Source organism: Palaemon carinicauda, chromosome 31 (assembly GCF_036898095.1).
Source record: "Palaemon carinicauda isolate YSFRI2023 chromosome 31, ASM3689809v2, whole genome shotgun sequence".
Lineage (NCBI taxonomy): Eukaryota > Metazoa > Arthropoda > Malacostraca > Decapoda > Palaemonidae > Palaemon > Palaemon carinicauda.
Window position 1 is genome coordinate 78,995,339 of NC_090755.1, and position 19,041 is coordinate 79,014,379.

Genomic DNA, 19,041 nt, shown 5'->3' on the forward strand with positions numbered 1-19,041 from the left:
GTCACTAAACATGCACAGGTGTGTAACCTAAGTCACTAAACCTTCACAAGTGTGTAACACTTCTTAGGTGTGTAACCAAATTCACTAAATCTACACTGGTGTGTAACAAATGTCACCAAATTTTCACAAGTGTGTAACCAGTCCCTAAACATGCACAGGTGTGTAACAAATGTCACCAAATGTTCACAAGTGTGTAACCAGTCACTAAACATGCACAGGTGTAACCAAAGTCACCAAAATTTCACAAGTGTGTAATCAAGAGTAACTAAACCTTCACAAGTGTGTTACCCAAGTCACTAAACTTTCACAAGTATATAACCAACGTTATTAAACCTTCACGAGTGTGTAACCAAAGTCATTAACCTTCACAAGTTTGCTTAGTCTCTCTAAACCTTCACAAGTGTGTAACCAGAGGCACTAAACATGCACATTTGTGTAACCCGAGTCACTAAACCTTCACAAGTGTGTAACCAAAGTCACCAAACTTTCACAAGTGCGTAATCAAAGTCACCAAACTTTCACAAGTGCGTAATCAAAGTCACTAAACTTTCACAAGTGCGTAATCAAAGTCACTAAACCTTCACAAGTGCGTAATCAAGTCACTAAACCTTCACACGTGCGTAACCAAAGTCTCTAAACCTTCACAAGTGTGTAACCAAAGTCATCAAACTTTCACAAGTGTGTAACCAAATTTACTAAACCCTAACAAATGTGTAACAAAACTCGCTAAACCTTCACAAGTTTGTCAGTCACTAAATCTTCACAGTGTGCAACCAGTCGCTAAACCTTCACAAGTAACCAACGTCACCAAACTTTAACAATTTAACCTAAGTCACTAAAATTTCACAAGTTTGTAACCAAAGTCATCAAACCTTCAGAAGTGTGTAACCAGTCACCAAAACTTGCATAGGTGTGTAATCAAAGTCACAACTTCCATAAGTGTATAACCTATGTTACTATACCTTCACAAGCGTGTAACCAAAGTCACAAACTTTTAGTGGGAGTTTAGCGGATTACCCCATTGGCATGTAATACATTGTATTTCAATGTATCTTTAGTTATTTTTCTCCGTAAGAACTCAGATTGTAACTTTAAAGTGGCCAGTTAGAAGGCCAAGTGTTTGTGTATATGTGCGCGCGTGTGCTTGTGTGAGCGCGCGCGTGCGTGCGTGCGTGCGAGAGCGTGTAATATTGGAATTTATTTTAATTCCAACCTTATTTATATTTAATAAACAAAACTACTCAAAACCCAAAACAACTTACATCAAATAGTAGATCCATAGTAATACTTTGTGATATTGCCCTACATTACCCTTTTCCCCAGACATGTCCTAAGATACAGAATAATATAGTTCACTTATCACAAGGTAGATGTTGAAGTCTTCCAAAACTGTCGTAGTTTTGGGTGATGAACGTTAAGTCTCGTTCGGAGTTAATATTCATGAAGATGCCGGCCTTTCCACTATGTACTTATTATTGGAACTGTTCGCCGTGGCTGTGGTAACCTCGGAGGTAATGTACTTCTTACCTTTGACAGGTAAATATTACGCACGCGCGAACTTTAGGCCTATTAGGCAATTACTAATTTTAGTCATTTAATTCATAAGTTTAATTTTATTATTCATTTTACTTATCATTAACACTAAGTTACTATACTAAGTAGCATTAAGTTATTACCTTTTAATTTAAGAAAAATAGGTAAAGCTTTGAGTCAAGCTAACGACCGAACGGCTATTCCCCACAGTCGGACACAAATATTTACGTTAACTGTAATCCTTATAAGGAAAGTTTTGCTTTCCATTTCTTTTGCAACTCGTACCTCTATTATTTGATTTATTTTTGGTTTCTAACACTCCCCACAAAGAATTGCGATTATAGAATTGCAATGAATATCTTAATTAACCATACATTATTTATTAGGATCACCTTAAATCTGGCTACTGTGTTAAAGAATTATTTCCAACAACGCTAAATAAAAGTATGGCTAGGTTACTTTAGTACCATCCTCACGTTACTAAAAGTGTAGCATTTTAACTTGAGTATTCACTTTATTTTAAGTGTAATATTTTATTTATATATTTACACCAATTTTAGTCTTAGCTTAGTTTACTATAGGTTATCTCCTAATTTTACTTTTTATTTATGTATTTAGTTTTATTTACTTATTACCTAAAAATTATTTGCAATGCCCTTAATCCTTGTTTAAAGTTAAAGAATAAAGCATTTAATAAAGTATATCCTCACACTGAAAGAGTTTCGAGTGTGAAGCATTTTAATCAAAATAAAAACAATAGTAATTACAGTAAATAATATACTGAAAAGCAGTATTTACAAATTATCTAAATTCTCCCTTAGCATTCTTTCAAATCCTTCGGTTGCCTTTCTCTTGGGTCTTACAGACCTTTCGCCTTGTTCAACGTGAATAGATTCAGGTTTATTTATACTGCCTGTTTCTACCTCAATTTCCATTGAGTTGTCTCTGGTTGGCCTATCTCGTATAGCATGTGTCACTGACAGTTCCATAGGATAAAGATTACAAATAGAATGATATTCTATAGCCCCATTACTTTGCTTTAGTTTCATTGACCTAATATTGTCAAATCCTAATATTAATTCTAATACCTTACCCATCATCCAATATGGCCTGGTCTTATTATTTGCTTTAATTAGAACAATGTCACCAACTTTAGTTCTATTTTCCCACTTTGGTACAAATTTCTACTATGTTCTCTCAGGCTTAAGAGAGAATTTTCATACCACAATTTCTTGAAATTTTCAATAATTTCTTCCTGTATTTCTAGTTCTCTCTAAAGTAGGTTGACTAGAATCGTCCAACCAAACATCACTATCATCTTTTCTCAAAATGAGGGATGAATTACCATGCAATTTGATAAATATTTTTGGAGTTATAAACTCTTAAATTTTCTGAGCTTGATCTATATGTTAAAGGTCTGGAATTTATGGCTAATTGAATATTAGAAAGGGTAGTTAATAATTCAAAGTAAATTAATTTAGACCTTCCTATTACTTTATAAAGAATTCTTTAATACCCTAATCAATCTCTCCCAAACAGAACCAACCCATGCTGAATACAAAGGTATTTTAATGTGTTTAATATTGCATTTACTCAATTCAGATTGAAATTCCTGCGACTCCAAAGAACTTTCAAGGATACTTCCACCCTTGAGAAAAGACTTAGCGTTGTCACTGTACAGGTATTGTGGTATTGTGTATGTATTACAGAATCTTTGGAAAGCGAGAACAAAATTTTTAGTGGACATGTCTGGTAACAATTCAAAGTGCACAGCGCGCACGTTAAGACAAGTGAAAACTGATATGAACATTTTTGTGGTCTTACCACTCAACTCATCCCTAACCCAAAGGTGTCCAGTGAAATAAATACATACATGATGAAAAGGCTTGACTAAATTCATATGGTGTTTAGGCATATCTGTAAACTTCGGGTATCTGTAAGCCAAGGCATTATACTTCCTACATATATTACAACTACTCAGCTCAGTCTTTATTGCTGACCTACCCTTAGGAATCCAAAATCCCTGTTCCCTAAGGTAGTTCAATGCAGTGCCTATTCTTAAATGCTGTACCTTCAAATGACAATGCTTTATCAACAATGAGGTGAACCTATGCTCTTTAGGAAGCAATACTGGGTTATGAACATCAAAGTCAAAGTACAAACACTTTGATATTCTTCCCCTAGACCTGATTATACCCTTTGAATCTAAAAATAGATTTAATTTGGACACTAGAGGAAGTATATTATTAGTAATATTGGCACTGCTTTGTAAAAAATCTAATTCTACTGAAAAGTATTCTTTCTGTGCAATTTTCACCCAATACTCTAAGGCTTTCTTTTTAGGATCACCACCCTTTAATCTACTACAAATTTTGAACAAGTAACTGGTAATTCTTAACAATTGTTCATAATTTGACAATTTATTTATATTGAGAATACCAGCGTTTACTTTATTTATTTGCATAGTGCATACTGTACTCATTTGATGCTTATAGTAAGGCGATATGCTCAATAAAGGGTAAAGAGGCCACTTGTCAAAATCATTACTCAACCATTCTGGACCTTCTAGCCAATAAGTTGATTTACTTAAATATTTAGTATAGGATAGACCTCTGGTGATCATGTCAGCAGGATTTTCTTCAGTATTAACAGTGATATAAGACAGGTAGTTTAAATAGCTTAGATATTTCAACTTTAAGACCATCTGCCTCAAGTACTCTATTTCTAACAAATTTAGATTTTATTTTAGTTTCTCTGGTCAAAAGCCAATTTAAAACCACTTGAGCATCAACACAAATATTAATGAATTGAAAATTTATATTATTGTAGGCTTCTAATAAAGAAGGTAAACATTTAAAAGCTAGAATTACTCCCATTAGTTCCAAAGTAGGGACACTGCTCATTTCGCTTATTCAGTGGAGCCAGTTTAGATTTGGAGAACAAATAAGAACTTTTATCATTTTGATTAACCGCGTAGGCCACAAACCCATAGGCCTCTACTGAGCTATCACAAAAAATGTGAAGATCATACGATTCTAGTTCATTAAGGGACTCTAGGAAATTTGAGTTCAGATAACATTTCAAAATCTCTACTAATAATTTTCATTTCCCCACATATGTCTTTAGGTAAATTTTGATCCCAACCAACATCTAATTTCCATATTTTTCTCATTAAAATTTTGCCTCTTATTGTTACAGGAAGGACTATATTCAAAGGATCAAATATTTCAGAAGTTTGTGACAATACTTTTCTTTTTGTGTCTTCTTCTGTGTCTATTTTACAAGGCGCAAGACTAAAAGAATCATTATTTACGTTGAATCTATAACCCAATACTTTATCCTCTTCGCAAGAATGTTCAACAAGTCTATTATCTGACGCCATTTCTTCTCTTAACTCTACACAATTGGAGTTCCAAGACCTTAAAATAAAGCCCCCTTGTTCCATCATATCATTAGCTTGCTTATACAAATTTTTCATTTCATCAATGTTATTACCAGTTATAAGAAGATTGTCTACATAGAAGTTATTAGTTAATATTTCTTTACACATATCAGGATAACTTTCTGCGTAATGTTTCATAACAAAACTTAATATAAAAGGTGAAGTGTAACCAAAAACTATTGTTTTGTAGCGATAAGATACTTATTTATTTCCCCGTTTCCAAAAGACACAAAATCTATTTTTATCCACTTCATTTTTTTAATTTAATCATCAAAAAAGCTTGTTTAACGTCACTCAGCATTACATATTTATTAGTTCTAAAGTAAAAGAGCAATTTCAATATTGAGCCCATTAAATCCATCCCAGGATAAGCTGCTTCATTAAGTGAAGGCAATTCCCTGTAAGTTTTTAAAGAACAGTTAAATACTGGCCTGATTTTTGTGGTAACTTGCTCTTCTAATTTTATAACTGGTCTATGTGGAATCCATACATATGATAGTCAGAAGGATTTACTTTAATTTCCTCGATTATACCATCCTCGAGTTGTTTATCAAAAACTTCCTGGTACTTGTCAATGAGACCCTTTTTACCAAGATACTCTACTGTTCGGTCTAATACCTTAAGTGAAACAAAATGATTAGATGGGACGCTGTCAAATTTATCAGTATACCAGGGCAATTCTACATTATAGAATCCATTATCAAAAGAGATCCCCCCTCTAAGCCTGTCAATTTGTTCTTTATCAAAGGAGACCTTTTTCACACTTTTTTATTCCCAAGGATTCAAGACTAAAAAGGTGTTCAAGTCCATTGTCTACCTCACTGTCTTCTAATATATGCTCTAATGGATTGAAATAAGATTTTTGACGATCCATTACTAAATTTACCACGCTTTTTGTTTTAACATTCAGTGTTTTCTTATTAACTAAGGAGTCCATAACAGCTCTACTTTCTGCCTCATCCAAAAAGTTGAACACATCACCAACAGGAGCTCTCTATTATTTACGACTAAACAAGTTCCACCCAACATTTTAGTCCAAGTTACTGAAGGTAAAAACTGAATGATATCTATTCCCATTAACATGTCAACCTTCATCCTTTCATGGTTTCTGTGGTCACAAAAAGTCTCATCCAATAAAGCAATATTATTTTCTTTAAATTTATTTATTATTTGATTCATGCCGGGCACTTCAAAGTTTATATTAAGCGATTTGTTAACTAATAAAGGTATGAATATGAAATTATTGTTTATATTTATTCCAGTGGACATTTGCTTGAAGCCCTTAGTTTCCTGCCCTATATATGTGCTTACATCACATTCCAAGCATACAACGCCTCTACATCCTGACAAAGATCTTTAGCGGCAGATTCGGAAATATATGACCGCTGACTGCCAGTGTCAAACAGACATCTGACTTAACTAGCCTTTTTGCCATTTCTTAAATACAAAGACATAGTAGGTAAAATGTGAGGCGCATCAGAACTTCTTTGAGCAAAACATAAGCTTACGTTAGTTTTAGTAGTTGGTTCGGCTTTATTCAAAGAAGGGCACAAAGGAGTTATGTGCTCCCTCTTTCTACACAACAGACATTCAAACCTTAACTTACTTTGTTTCCCGTAACATTCATTGTCTTCATGCCCTGAACCAGCGCATCTAGTGCACAGTGAAAGCTCTCTCAGTCTGGCCACTTTATTATAATGATTAAAGTTAACTCATTTTCCTAAGGTATGGCCTTCAGCTGCACATAATTTACAAGTCAACTTAGTTACTTTATTTGCAAATTTATAATTTTGAATCGTACTTAAACCTACCTTATTTTCTATAGGTTTAAATGAACTGCTAGGACTAGGTTTACTAGAGGTTTTAGTGAAGGTCTTTTTCCTATTGGAAACAGTTTTAGATAAAGTTTTGATAATTTCATTATAATTAGAAAGAATGTCAGATATATTAGGATAATTGGTATCTAATTTGTGAACCAACCCTCTCTCTACTGGTATGGGGAGTTATTAAATACTACAGGACTCTCAAATTTATGCCCAGAGGATCCCACTTCCAATAAATCAACATTATGTGCTTTCAATTCATGCAGATAGGATTTGATTTCGTTGAGGTAAACTTTCACCGACGAGAATTCTTGGTCATATTCAGCACTTGGAGCAGCACTCAAAATGTTCTTAAAAGTCTCGTCAATCATATAATTTACATCAAGGAATTCTTCTTTTAACATTTCAATTGCCAAGTGGTAGTTACGGTCAGAAATAGTCAAATGCTTAACTACCTTCAAAGCATAGCCCCTAAGGTACCCATGTAAATATATTTGTTTGGCAGAATCGGACAGATTTTTTCTGGATCCAATGACATTATTAAATTGGCTAAGAAATGAATTGAAAGCAAATTTATCTTTCTCCTCACCACTAAAGATTCCACACTCTAAAGGAGGGGGTTTCCCATCAGACATTCATTCTAGACCATTTCTAAAACTTTATCGGCAGATAAGTTGCCAGAAGCCCCACTTGACTCACTTATGTATTGTTCATATTAGTCGAGCTCTATAATAACCTGAATGCTATATTCTGCCTGACTAACTCTTCAATATAATATTGTTCATCACTTCATTATTTCATGTGTCTCCAAAACATCATTAATCTCTTCATCAAAGTGTTTAACCTGCTCGATCTCCTTTTCGATTACAGTTATTTGACTCCTACAAAAGGAAGAAGTTAATCTATTGTTCCCTAAATAAATAGTTATTTTCCGTTTGTGTATTCCCCGCATCCTCCTCAAGGATGATATAATATTCATAGGGTCAACAAACTCTTCCTCTTTATCAGACATGATTACTTATATAATTAATAGATTTAATATAAATAGCCTGCAAATATTTAAAAAATAACTGCCCACCTAAAGTTATCGATGCTTACGGGTTACCGAGTACATTATATATGCATATGAAATAGATTATAATACATAATATATGTTACTAATTACGTCGCACGAGTTCCATATTGATTACCATTCGACAGTTAGCCAGTTAGCCGTTTCTATAAAATCACTTATTTCACCGAACGATAAACACATCGAATTCACCTCCGGAATATTATATGGAATGCATCGGCAATTTTGGAATTATATTGATATTTATTTTAATTCTAACCTTATTTATATTTAATAAACAAAACAACTACTCAAAACCCAAAACAACTTACATCAAATAGTGGATCCATAGTAATACTTTGTGATATTGCCCTACATTACCCTATTCCCCAGACATGTCCTAAGATACAGAATATAGTTCACTTATCACAAGGTAGATGTTGAAGTCTTCCAAAACTGTCGTAGTTTTGGGTGATGAACGTTAAGTCTCGTTCGGAGTTAATATTCATGAAGATGCCGGCCTTTCCACTATGTACTTATTATTGGAACTGTTCGCCGTGGCTGTGGTAACCTCGGAGGTAATGTACTTCTTACCTTTGACAGGTAAATATTACGCACGCGCGAACTTTAGGCCTATTAGGCAATTACCAATTTTAGTCATTTAATTCATAAGTTTAATTTTATTATTCATTTTACTTATTAACACTACGTTACTATACTAAGTAGCTTCAAGTTATTTACTTTTAATTTATTAAGAAAAATAGGTAAAGCTTCGAGTCAAGCTAATGACCGAACGGCTATTCCCCACAGTCGGACACAAATATTGACGTTAACTGTAATCCTTATAAGGAAAGAGTTTTGCTTTCCATTTCTTTTGCTACTCTTACCTCTATAATTTATTTTTGGTTTCTAACAGTAACCGTACTTTTTTGCACTTTAAATAAAACTATTTAAATTGATTTCGGTACTTATTTCATAAAACTGCTGTTTCTACACTGTTTAGTGTTGAAGATTACGAGGAAAAAAAAAAAAAGTTTCATAAATCGACTAAATCAAATAGTCCAAAGTTTCGACAAACCTAATAAATTAAATATCCTACAATTTCAAAGTTCATTAAAGTATTGCATACATATATAAACATGTCTCTTTATGTTAGATAGATTAATAAAGTATAAAATATGTAAAAGTTTGATTCATGTCACTATATACACCTTAACCTCGGAACATATGTAACATATTCAACGTTTGATCATCATTAGATTCACTTTTAACCAAAATAAGACGACTTCAATGACAACTCATTAGCTGCTATAGGAAACCAAACAAATTTAAGATTAAAAATCGCTGGAAATAAAATTAGACCTCATTCTTTACATTTTTCTTTATCAAATAAAAATACGCTATAAATTCACAATTGCCCAAAATAACCACCGATACATAGAAAATATCTACGCAAAAACTTAAAACACCAAATTACTGGGAAAAAAAATTAGAAGATATCCAACAAATTTCACTTCCAAAATTCCTCTTAATGGCAACGAACAATGAATAGAATTGCATGAAAATTTTCCAGTTTTGCACTACAACGAATGTTATCGAATACGGTTCCACGATTCACGGGATATACTCAAGCTTCAAAATAGAATATTTAAAAAAGATAAAATAAAGTTTCATTGCTTTGCACGTGTAACTAATCGACCAGAAATATTAAGGCAAGGTCTAGTTAAACAGTTGATGAATACTCAAACAAATGCGCACGAGAAAATTTATTTGTACAATATAAATGGACATGAAACCCCTTTTCAAGTATGGAGAACTTGCAAACGAAAGTATGATGAACTGTGTGAAAGTATAGAATTTGAATATTCTGACACGGCAATGTCAGCATAAGATGAAATTCGCAACACCAGTAGGATATGCTACTCTAGCAGTGTGTAATACTTGGAATACAGGAACGGAATAAGCACAATGGAGATAAAAATCCAAAACAATATGTCTTTGAATAAGAATACATACATATGATATCCGCAGCAGACGTTCACACTCTTAGCCCCATGACATAAATGACTCTGAAATGTCTGAAGGTTCGGAATGAAGAACTTTGAAAATCAAGGAAACAAAAATCCTTATTCTGTCGTCCTTGGAAGACAGGTAGCTCCATCTGTATTTGGTTTTCATGACCATTATTGTTTATGCAAATCATAACTTTTTATAGAATCGTCCATTGGAGGCCATTTTATTGATACTGGAGAACACAATTTTATTAGAATTATAGAAAAATTCACCTACAATTAAATTATTAAAAAAAGTTTCTGCTCCTTAGCTACAACAAAAAATTATTGAATTTTAAATATTTTCAACATTCTTTAGTGAAGAGCAGGATATTGCATAGGTGATTAAAGGAGGATAGAAAAAAAGGGGGCACAGCTGAAGTGAATCACTGGGATACTCTCTTATCTAGTACATTTTGCCATTTTTTCTTCAAAATGTAGGGGATACAAGTGTCATTTCAATTTCAATACTGGTATGGAACGTTCAAGAAAAGTTTTGTAATCAATTTTGTAGCATCGTTTCGAGCATTTAAGGAATAAAGGTGGGGTAGAACGTTTAGAATTAAGTGTGTGACAATTTTTTTTTGGTTAATTACCTTTCATGGCTATAACTGCTCTTACCTAAATCCCGCCTTCAAATAGAAATATTTTCTGCACATCGCTATTACATACTGCGGTATTTATACTCTTACACTGACATATTATGATAAGAAGTGGCTAACCAGTTGTTACAATTTTAAGACTACTACATACCTAAGATAATGCAAATGTCTAATCACAAAGGTAGCCACTACTGTAAAGGAGAGAGTTTACTTACATTCTCAAAGTCATATTTTGATAAGATGCCAACTGAAAGGCTCTACTTCACTCACGAAATAATCCGCAAACGTGTTTCTGATGCCATCTGGCGCTGGTCCAGCTCGTACATTCATAAAATGTTCAAGCTTCTCTAATTCAATTACTGTTAATTTTTTTTTTTTTTCAAAATAAAAGCCATCGCGTTCTCTTACAAAGTTATGAAGAACACAGCTCTGTTTGACAATATTTATAACAAGATGGAGACATACGTTAAGGGGTCGATGGAATATCCTCCATTTGTTACTTAAAATTTCAAATGCACTTTCGCTATACCTTCTTCCTCTTCTTAACGATAATTGAATACTCTCTTTTTTACACTTGATATTCTTCCTCCATATGGCTTCATTAAGTTTTCATGCAGACCAAATGCTTCATCCCCTAAAAATACATAAGGTGCACATTGCTTTTGAAAACCAGGCTCTAATCTCGGCAGAGGTAGAGGGAAGGGACTTTGGCCAATATATCTCTAGAAAGATGAATTTTTTAAGATGGTCGAATCACAGTCTCTCTCATACGCTCCAGTGTTCTTTAATTGTTACAATTACTTCTCTGTACTTGTTCAGTGGCTGTTTTCCTCTTGATAAGGGAAGAAGAGACTCTGTAGCTATGGTAAGCAGCTCTTCTAGGAGGACGACGCTCCAAAATCAAACCATTGTTCTCTAGTCTGTGGTAGTTCCATAGCCTTTGTACCATGGTTTTCCACTGTCTTGGGGTAGGGTTCTCTTGCTTGAGGGTACACTCGGGCACACTTTTCTGTCTTATTTCTCTTCCTTTTGTTATTTATGATTTTATAGTCTATATATAAAAGATCTATTTTAATGTCATGACTGTTCCCAAAAAAGTTTATATTGTCCATTACTTCTCTTGTATTTTATTTATTTCCTTATTACCTTTCCTCACTGGACTATTGTTCTCTGTTGGAGCCCTTGGGCTTATAGCATCCTGCTATTCCAACTAGGGTAGCAGTTTAGCTAGTAATAATAATAATAATAATAATAATAAACTATAAAAGACTGGTGTCAGCTTGTTCAACACAAAAATATTTGCTGCAAGTTTGAACTTTTGAAGTTCTACCGATTCAACTACCCGATTATGAAGATCATTCCACAATTTGGTCATAGCTGGAATAAAACTTCTAGAATACTGTGTAGTATTGAGTCTCATGATGGAGAAGACCCAACCATTAGAATTAACTACATAACTAGAATTATGAACAGGGTGGTACTGTCCAGGAAGATCTGAGTGTAAAGGATGGTCAAAATTATGAAAAACCTTATGCAACATGCATAGCAAACTAATTGAACAACGGTGCCAGAGATTAATATCTAGATCAGGAATAAGAAATTTAATTGACTAAGTTCCTGCCCAACAAATTAAGATGAGAATATGCGGCTGAAGACCAGAGAGAAAAACAATAGTCGAAACAAGGTAGAATTAAATAATTAAAACACTTCAAAATAGATTAATCACCGAAAATCTTTCTCAATAAGCTAATTATTTTGTACAATTGATGAAGACACATACCCCTAAAGTGTTTTTCAGAAGTAAATTATTTGTCGAGAAATCACACCTAAAATTTTAAGTCATACAGAGTTAAAGAAAATTAACAATGCTGAGATCAGTATGCTTAGGAGCCACTGCCCTCGACCTACTTACTGTCATACTTTGAGCTTTGTTAGGATTCAACTTCACGCCCCATAATTTGCGCCATACACTAATTTTAGCTAGATCTCTATTAAGGGATTCCGCAACCCAAGATCTACATTCAGGTGATGGAATTGATGCAGAGAGAGTAGCATCGTCTGCATATGCAATGAGCTTGTTTTCTACGCCAAACCACATGTCATGTGTATATAGTATGAAAAGTAATGGGCCAAGAACACTACCCTGCGGAACACCCGATATCACATTCCTATACTAACTATAGTGCCCATCAACAACAACTCTTTGCGATATATTACTTAGAAATTCAATAACAATGCTAAGAAAAGACCCCCGTACTCCCAACTGTTCAAGTTTGAAAACAAGGGCCATATGATTAACATGGTCAAAGGCAATACTAAAATCAAGGCCAATTATGCACACTTCCTGACCCCAATCAAGGGATTTTTGTACAGTGTTGGAAATTTTAATAAGAGCATCACATGCTGCAAGGCCTTTACAAAAGCCAAATTGCAAAAGAGGGAGCAGATGATTGCCTTCTGCAAACCTATATATAATTTTTGGCAAAAGACTTTCAAAAACTTCAGATAATTTGGGAGTTATGGTAATTGGGTGGTAATTAGCTGGACTTGAATTACTACAAACACATTTACATAATGGAGTAACATTACCGATTCTTCAACAAGTACTAAAAGAACCTCTTCTTGCTAACTTGCGCAAGGTAACAGAACTTTGGAGCTAAGAAATCTGCAATCTTTATAACAAAGGAAAAATACCATTTAGGTACACACCATAAGCATCAAGGGCCATCAAGAGAGGTTTAAGTTCGCGAGATCGAAAGGCTAAACTACCTGGTTTAGCCTCAGGAAAAGAGGAATGAGGAAGATCAAATTTCTTATTACTCTGTTTACTATCATCAAACACAAGATCCAAAAGGGTTGGGTTTCCCTTAGGACAGTGAGTGACAGAGCCATCTGGATTAAGGAAAGGAGGTACTGTTGCGTCTACACCAAAGAGTGCAGATTTAAGGGTAACACCCCACTCATGTTCCTGGGTTGTACCAGAAAGGATTTCTTTTATGGTTAAATTGTATTCCTTTTCAGTTGAAGCATAACCTCTCTGAGCCAAAGCTCTAAGCTGAGTATAGTTATTCCAAGTCAAACCTGATCTGTTACTCCTCCAAAGATGATAGGCCTCCTGCTTCTCCAAATAAGTAAGTCTACAATCATCATTGAACCAGGGTTTGTCTTTTAGTTGGTACTTTAGCACACGAAAAGTGATACACCTATCATACCCTCGTCCAGGGTAGGGAGAACCTCAGAGAGAGGGGGGGGGGTGAGAATACAGGAGACAGGAAATTCATGAAGGCATAAATTGATTTTTTAAAAAAAGTGGAGCACATGAAGCAACCATGAACTATTTCATCGAGGGGGGGGGGGGGCCTAAACCAAAACTCACCATAATTCAGGGTGCTATATACTCAATTATTATAATCCCACTATATGGCCATTAATAATGAGATTAGCTATTGTGGTTCTTTGGCCCACTTTTGATTTTCATCTGCACACAAAACAGATATTACTAATCTATGATTCATATAAAGTATACATACTGTCATATTCAAATATTATGAAGGTAGCTAAAATAAAGAAACATGGAAATTGAAAAACAGTACATGGATGATGTGACTGGGAGTGAAGAGGGAAATGAAGAGAATACAGTATTGGAGTAAGCAATGAGTGGTCTGAGGGTTGTTCAGGGTGTTGGTTAAGTGGTTAGACGAGTACAGTACCCCATAGTGTTAAGTTAGGCTAGAAGAGCCCTGTTATGCATACTTGTATTACTTTTATTATTGGCACAAAAGAGCTAAAGTATGTATAGTTTCAAACAATTTAGTTATGCTGAGATTTTGAATAGCACAGATATGGTACTGTAAGCAGATCTACAGACGGGCATCTTATTTTATTCTACTTCCACCCTATCAGATAGTTACGTTGAATAAAAGTGGTCCTGTTTATTAAAAATCTAAGAAAATTATATTACTTGACCGATTATTCATAAGTCAAATAGTATATTAAAATTTTGTGATGTTCCTGTATTTTTTTTTTCATTACAAGATCTGACATGAACAATGGCCATAACCTCGACCAACTGTGAAGTAAAAGACACAGGAATCTAAGTCAGGTGAGGTCAGGGCACCCTAAGCTAGAACACATGCCATGACTGTTAGAATAAACTGCATGCTTAGTTACCACACACAGAAGGGTAGTCTGGATGTATCTGATTGTAAAGGATGGTCAGAATTATGTAAAACCTTAGGCAACATGCATAAGAACTAATTCAACAATGGTGCCAGACATTGATATCTACATCAGGAATAAGAAATTTAATAGACTGCAAGTTCTTGTCTTACAAATTAATATGAGAGTCAGCAGCTAAAGACCAAACAGGAGAACAAAACTACAAACTAGATAGAATGAAAGAATTAAAACACTTCAGAATGGTTGGATCATCAAACATCTTAAGACTTTCATAATCATCCTATTTTTTTGTGCAATTGAAGAAGCAGCAGACCATGAGTTTCTCAAAAATAAATTTGCAATCAAGAATCACACCTAAAATTTTAAAGCAGTTGTATAGAGTTAAAGAAACATTATCAACGTGAAGATAGGGATGTTTTGGAGCCCCTGTTCTCGACCTACTTACAATCATACTTTGATTTTTTTTAGGGTGCAACTTCATGCCCCATGCACTAATTCTAGTTATGTCCCTATTAAGGGATTAAGTAACCCCAGATCTACATTCAGATGGAATTGAAGCAGACAGAGTACTGTAACATCATCTGCATACATAACCAGCTTTTTAAGCCAAACCACAAATGTATATATAGTTTGAAAAGTAATGAGCCAAGAACACTACCCTGAAGAACAGCAGATATCACATTTCTATATTCACTAAGGTGCCCAACAACAACAACTTGCGATCTATTACTTAAAAATTAAATGAAGATGCTAGGAAAAGATCCAACTACTCCCAGCTATTTGAGTTTGAAAACAAGGGCATCATGATTAACACGGTCACAGACAGTACTAAAATCAAGACCAATCATACAAACTTAATGCCATAATCAAGTAACTTCTGTACAGTATTGGAGATTGTGAGGGCATTACATTCTGCCAAGGCCAAATTGCAATCAAGGTAGCAGATAATTACCTTCAGTACACATACTTAAACGTTTTGCCAAAAGACGTTCCAAAACTTGTAGATATGTGAGTAATGAAAACTGAGCAGTAATCAGCTAGAGTAGAACTACCCCAAACTAATTTACCTAACTGAGTAACTGTCACTGTTACACTCTAAAGGACAAACTTATATTGAATGAGAAGCCACTAGCCAGTAAGAGTAGCTAAAGTTGCTCCACTGATAACTACATCAGAATGTGGCAGTTCGCCTAATTGGCTGTACTCACAATTGCACTTGATTACCCGCCTTGAATGCCTATACAGTAGTACATTAGGGTTTGTATTTCTGAATGAAAATTTTTATGCTTTCCTCACTATTTTATTATTTGCAGATTAAAAATTTACCTTTCACCCCTTAGAATTATTCTGTCGTTATACCAAAAATACTATGACAAAAATTTAGCTTGGCTCTAATTTACTGCACAAATATAGACTATTTTTTTTTCAAGTACTGGCCTTTTCAATTGACTTGCTGTCAGGGATGGCTTTATGCATTTATTTGAGACATAACTGCCATTTGATGCAACTCTTGCATTATTCCAATTCTACTTACGTGTGCAAACAAAGTCTTCACATGGTTAGATAAATTGAAGACCAAGTTGTTGTGTAATAAATGTAATTTGTCCCAATGAATGATTTAACAGGGTAGAAAATATTCATGGTAGTTGCTCATTCAGTTTATTGTTAATCTATATAAAATGAGTCTTTGTAACTTGGACCTCTTCAAATTATTTTTCAAATATTCAAAATTGCATTCACAAGCAAATATGAAGCAAAGCTGTTGAGGTCATTTATAGAGTTTCAGTCAAATGAATGAATGAATAACATTATTTAGTTTTTTCCAACTGTGTTTCTTATCCAACTATTGTGGTTACAACTAGTCTATACCAGATTGAAGACAAATGACTATGCAGTTTTACTAAACCAATTTATTTCAATTCCATGACAATACTTTCATCAAGCAACTATTCATCCAGTCTGTATAAATATAGATTTTTTTTTTAATTTAGGGATGTTTCCAAATATGTATAGTATGCTACTCTTCTTTATTACAAGCACATTAGGAACTTCTGCCAAGCAGTTTCATATCTTCTACATAGAAACAATGTTTTCTATTAATGCTTCATAATTAATGCCTTATGAAAATTAATTACAGAGGCATCATCTAGATTCAAGTTTTGAAAAATATCTTTTGAGGAAAAAAGTAAAATCCTTGCTTTGAGCAAACACCACAATTGCTTTATATATATACACACATACATAAGTACATATAAACAGATATATATATATATATATATATATATATATATATATATATATATATATATACATATATATATATATATATATATATATATATATATATATATATATATATAATTTTCACCAGGTAACAATCCCCATTTCAAAGTCAATTCAGTCTTTATTTGAAATGGAGTTTGTTACTCAACAATATAAATGTATATATACATATACAACATAAGATATATACAGTACTATATGTATGTGTGCATTGACATCTATATATACACTATATATATAGATATATATGCATATATATGTATATATATATATAGTTAATTTTCGTTTATAAAGTGCAGTATATCTTCTACTAACTGCATATATAGCCTAACAGGTACAAGACCAATTCACAATCTAGAAATAACATACACATAACCATATATATATGTATATTGTATACATACACATACATGTGTATATATATATATGTAATACTATTATTCATCTACTTATTCATATCAAAGTAACAACAGGCAATTTGAAGCTGTATTGAACTAGAGGCTAGCATAGTACGTACTGTATAATGTGTGGTAGTTGGGATTGTAGTTTTAAATCATGTCCTACTTGTGAATGCAATGACTATTATACCCTACAGCCTGTTACAAAAATTTCACTCGAGTTTTAAGAGTGAATGCATTTGCATCATTACTAATATAATGTAAGCAGAACATATTCAAGTAAAATATTTTAATGTATTTGTTAAGGCATAACTAGAATATTAGTGTACATATGTCTAAAGTCAAAATCATCAATATATAGCATGCTATACAAACACCTCTTGAAAGTATTTTACAAACCAGACAACTTATGCAACTGCATTCACCGCACATCTTGGTTCCTCAAACTATATATATATTATATATATATATATATATATATATATATATATATATATATATATATATATATATATATATATATATATATATATTCCTTACAAATGATATACAGTTGTGACAACAATGATGTTCCAATGCACTGATGCTGACATGTGGCTTAATCTTGTGTAGAACATGTACAGTACATAAAAAATCTACCAAATATGGAACACACACTGCCTTCATGCCTGATGTTTTCACCAGAATGATGGCATATAAAATAGGCTACATCATCTACAAGTGATAGGGTAATATTTGCCCAACACGTAAAGAATACAAATTGTAAATGCATACAAGGTATGTTTAGTGAGGATATACACATACTGTCAAGCATCCAAACAAACTCTAGGTACTGTATTTGGGTTCTTATAAATTCTAAAGTTCTTTCTTACATAAGTCATTGTAATCCTCAAGATTTCTTTTTTCCAAAGGCCATTATTTTTAGAATGAGTTCTATCAAAAGTAACAAAAAGAGAAAGGGTATACTGCAAAATTAAGTTTCCCAGTTTCACAAAATAATGATAATGACATGCCCCAAGGGTCCACACAGCTCTTGTACCTTAATGCTACATTCAGGTACCTTACACTTAGCACAATTCAGCTTTTATACAGAAAGCACTGGAAGTTTGAAATGCAGTTCTTGGCATTTTATAACAAAAAGAACTTTTGTAAATTCATTACAAAATTACTTTTTAATCATTTTTCTTTGCCCAACTTACAGAATAAAAGAATTATCTGACTAAAAATTATCTTGAGGTCTTATTAATTCTAAGAGGTTAGTATTGTAACTCTATCAAGAAAACTAGGAATTCTTCATTTAACAACCTTCTACGGGAACTTTCAAAACTATCACAGTTCATGCGTGACCCATCTGTGTTTACATGAACTAAATAGAAAACATACTACTAAGAATATTCTCTTGCTTCCAGACCCATACATTATCCTCCTAGCTGCACTTCAAGAGATAAAATTAAAATGAAGAAAATATCATTGAAATACAGCATACCAAATCCTGAATATGACTATGTCAAGTGAAAATACCAAATCTTGTTTTTGGTACCGTCCTACCACATAAAAGAAGCTCGAGTGCTGTCCTCGGACAGCGTTACAACAAAAATAAGCTCATACCAAACACAAGACAGCGATGTTTTCAAACCTTCTGGGGCTCATGCTTTGAGAGTAAAGCCTCAAGAAGTCTA

General features: G+C 33.5%; 1 protein-coding gene and 1 long non-coding RNA gene across 2 annotated transcripts in view; both read right to left on the bottom strand.

The window, feature by feature from the left end:
• The window catches only part of LOC137625026 (uncharacterized), a 59,085-nt gene extending 49,194 nt beyond the window's left edge, over positions 1-9,891 (bottom strand). Inside the window, exon 1 of the long non-coding RNA XR_011040807.1 lies at positions 9,866-9,891. This is a non-coding gene — a long non-coding RNA (uncharacterized lncRNA). The remainder of the gene's footprint in view (positions 1-9,865) is intronic.
• A 6,433-nt stretch (positions 9,892-16,324) lies between these two features.
• LOC137624805 (protein FAM13C-like) overlaps positions 16,325-19,041 on the bottom strand; it is a 49,651-nt gene continuing 46,934 nt past the window's right edge. The window contains 1 exon segment of the mRNA XM_068355759.1: positions 16,325-19,041. This exon segment is cut by the window's right edge and continues 428 nt beyond it. Coding sequence (XP_068211860.1) covers positions 18,993-19,041 — 49 coding nt within the window. The 3' untranslated portion in view covers positions 16,325-18,992.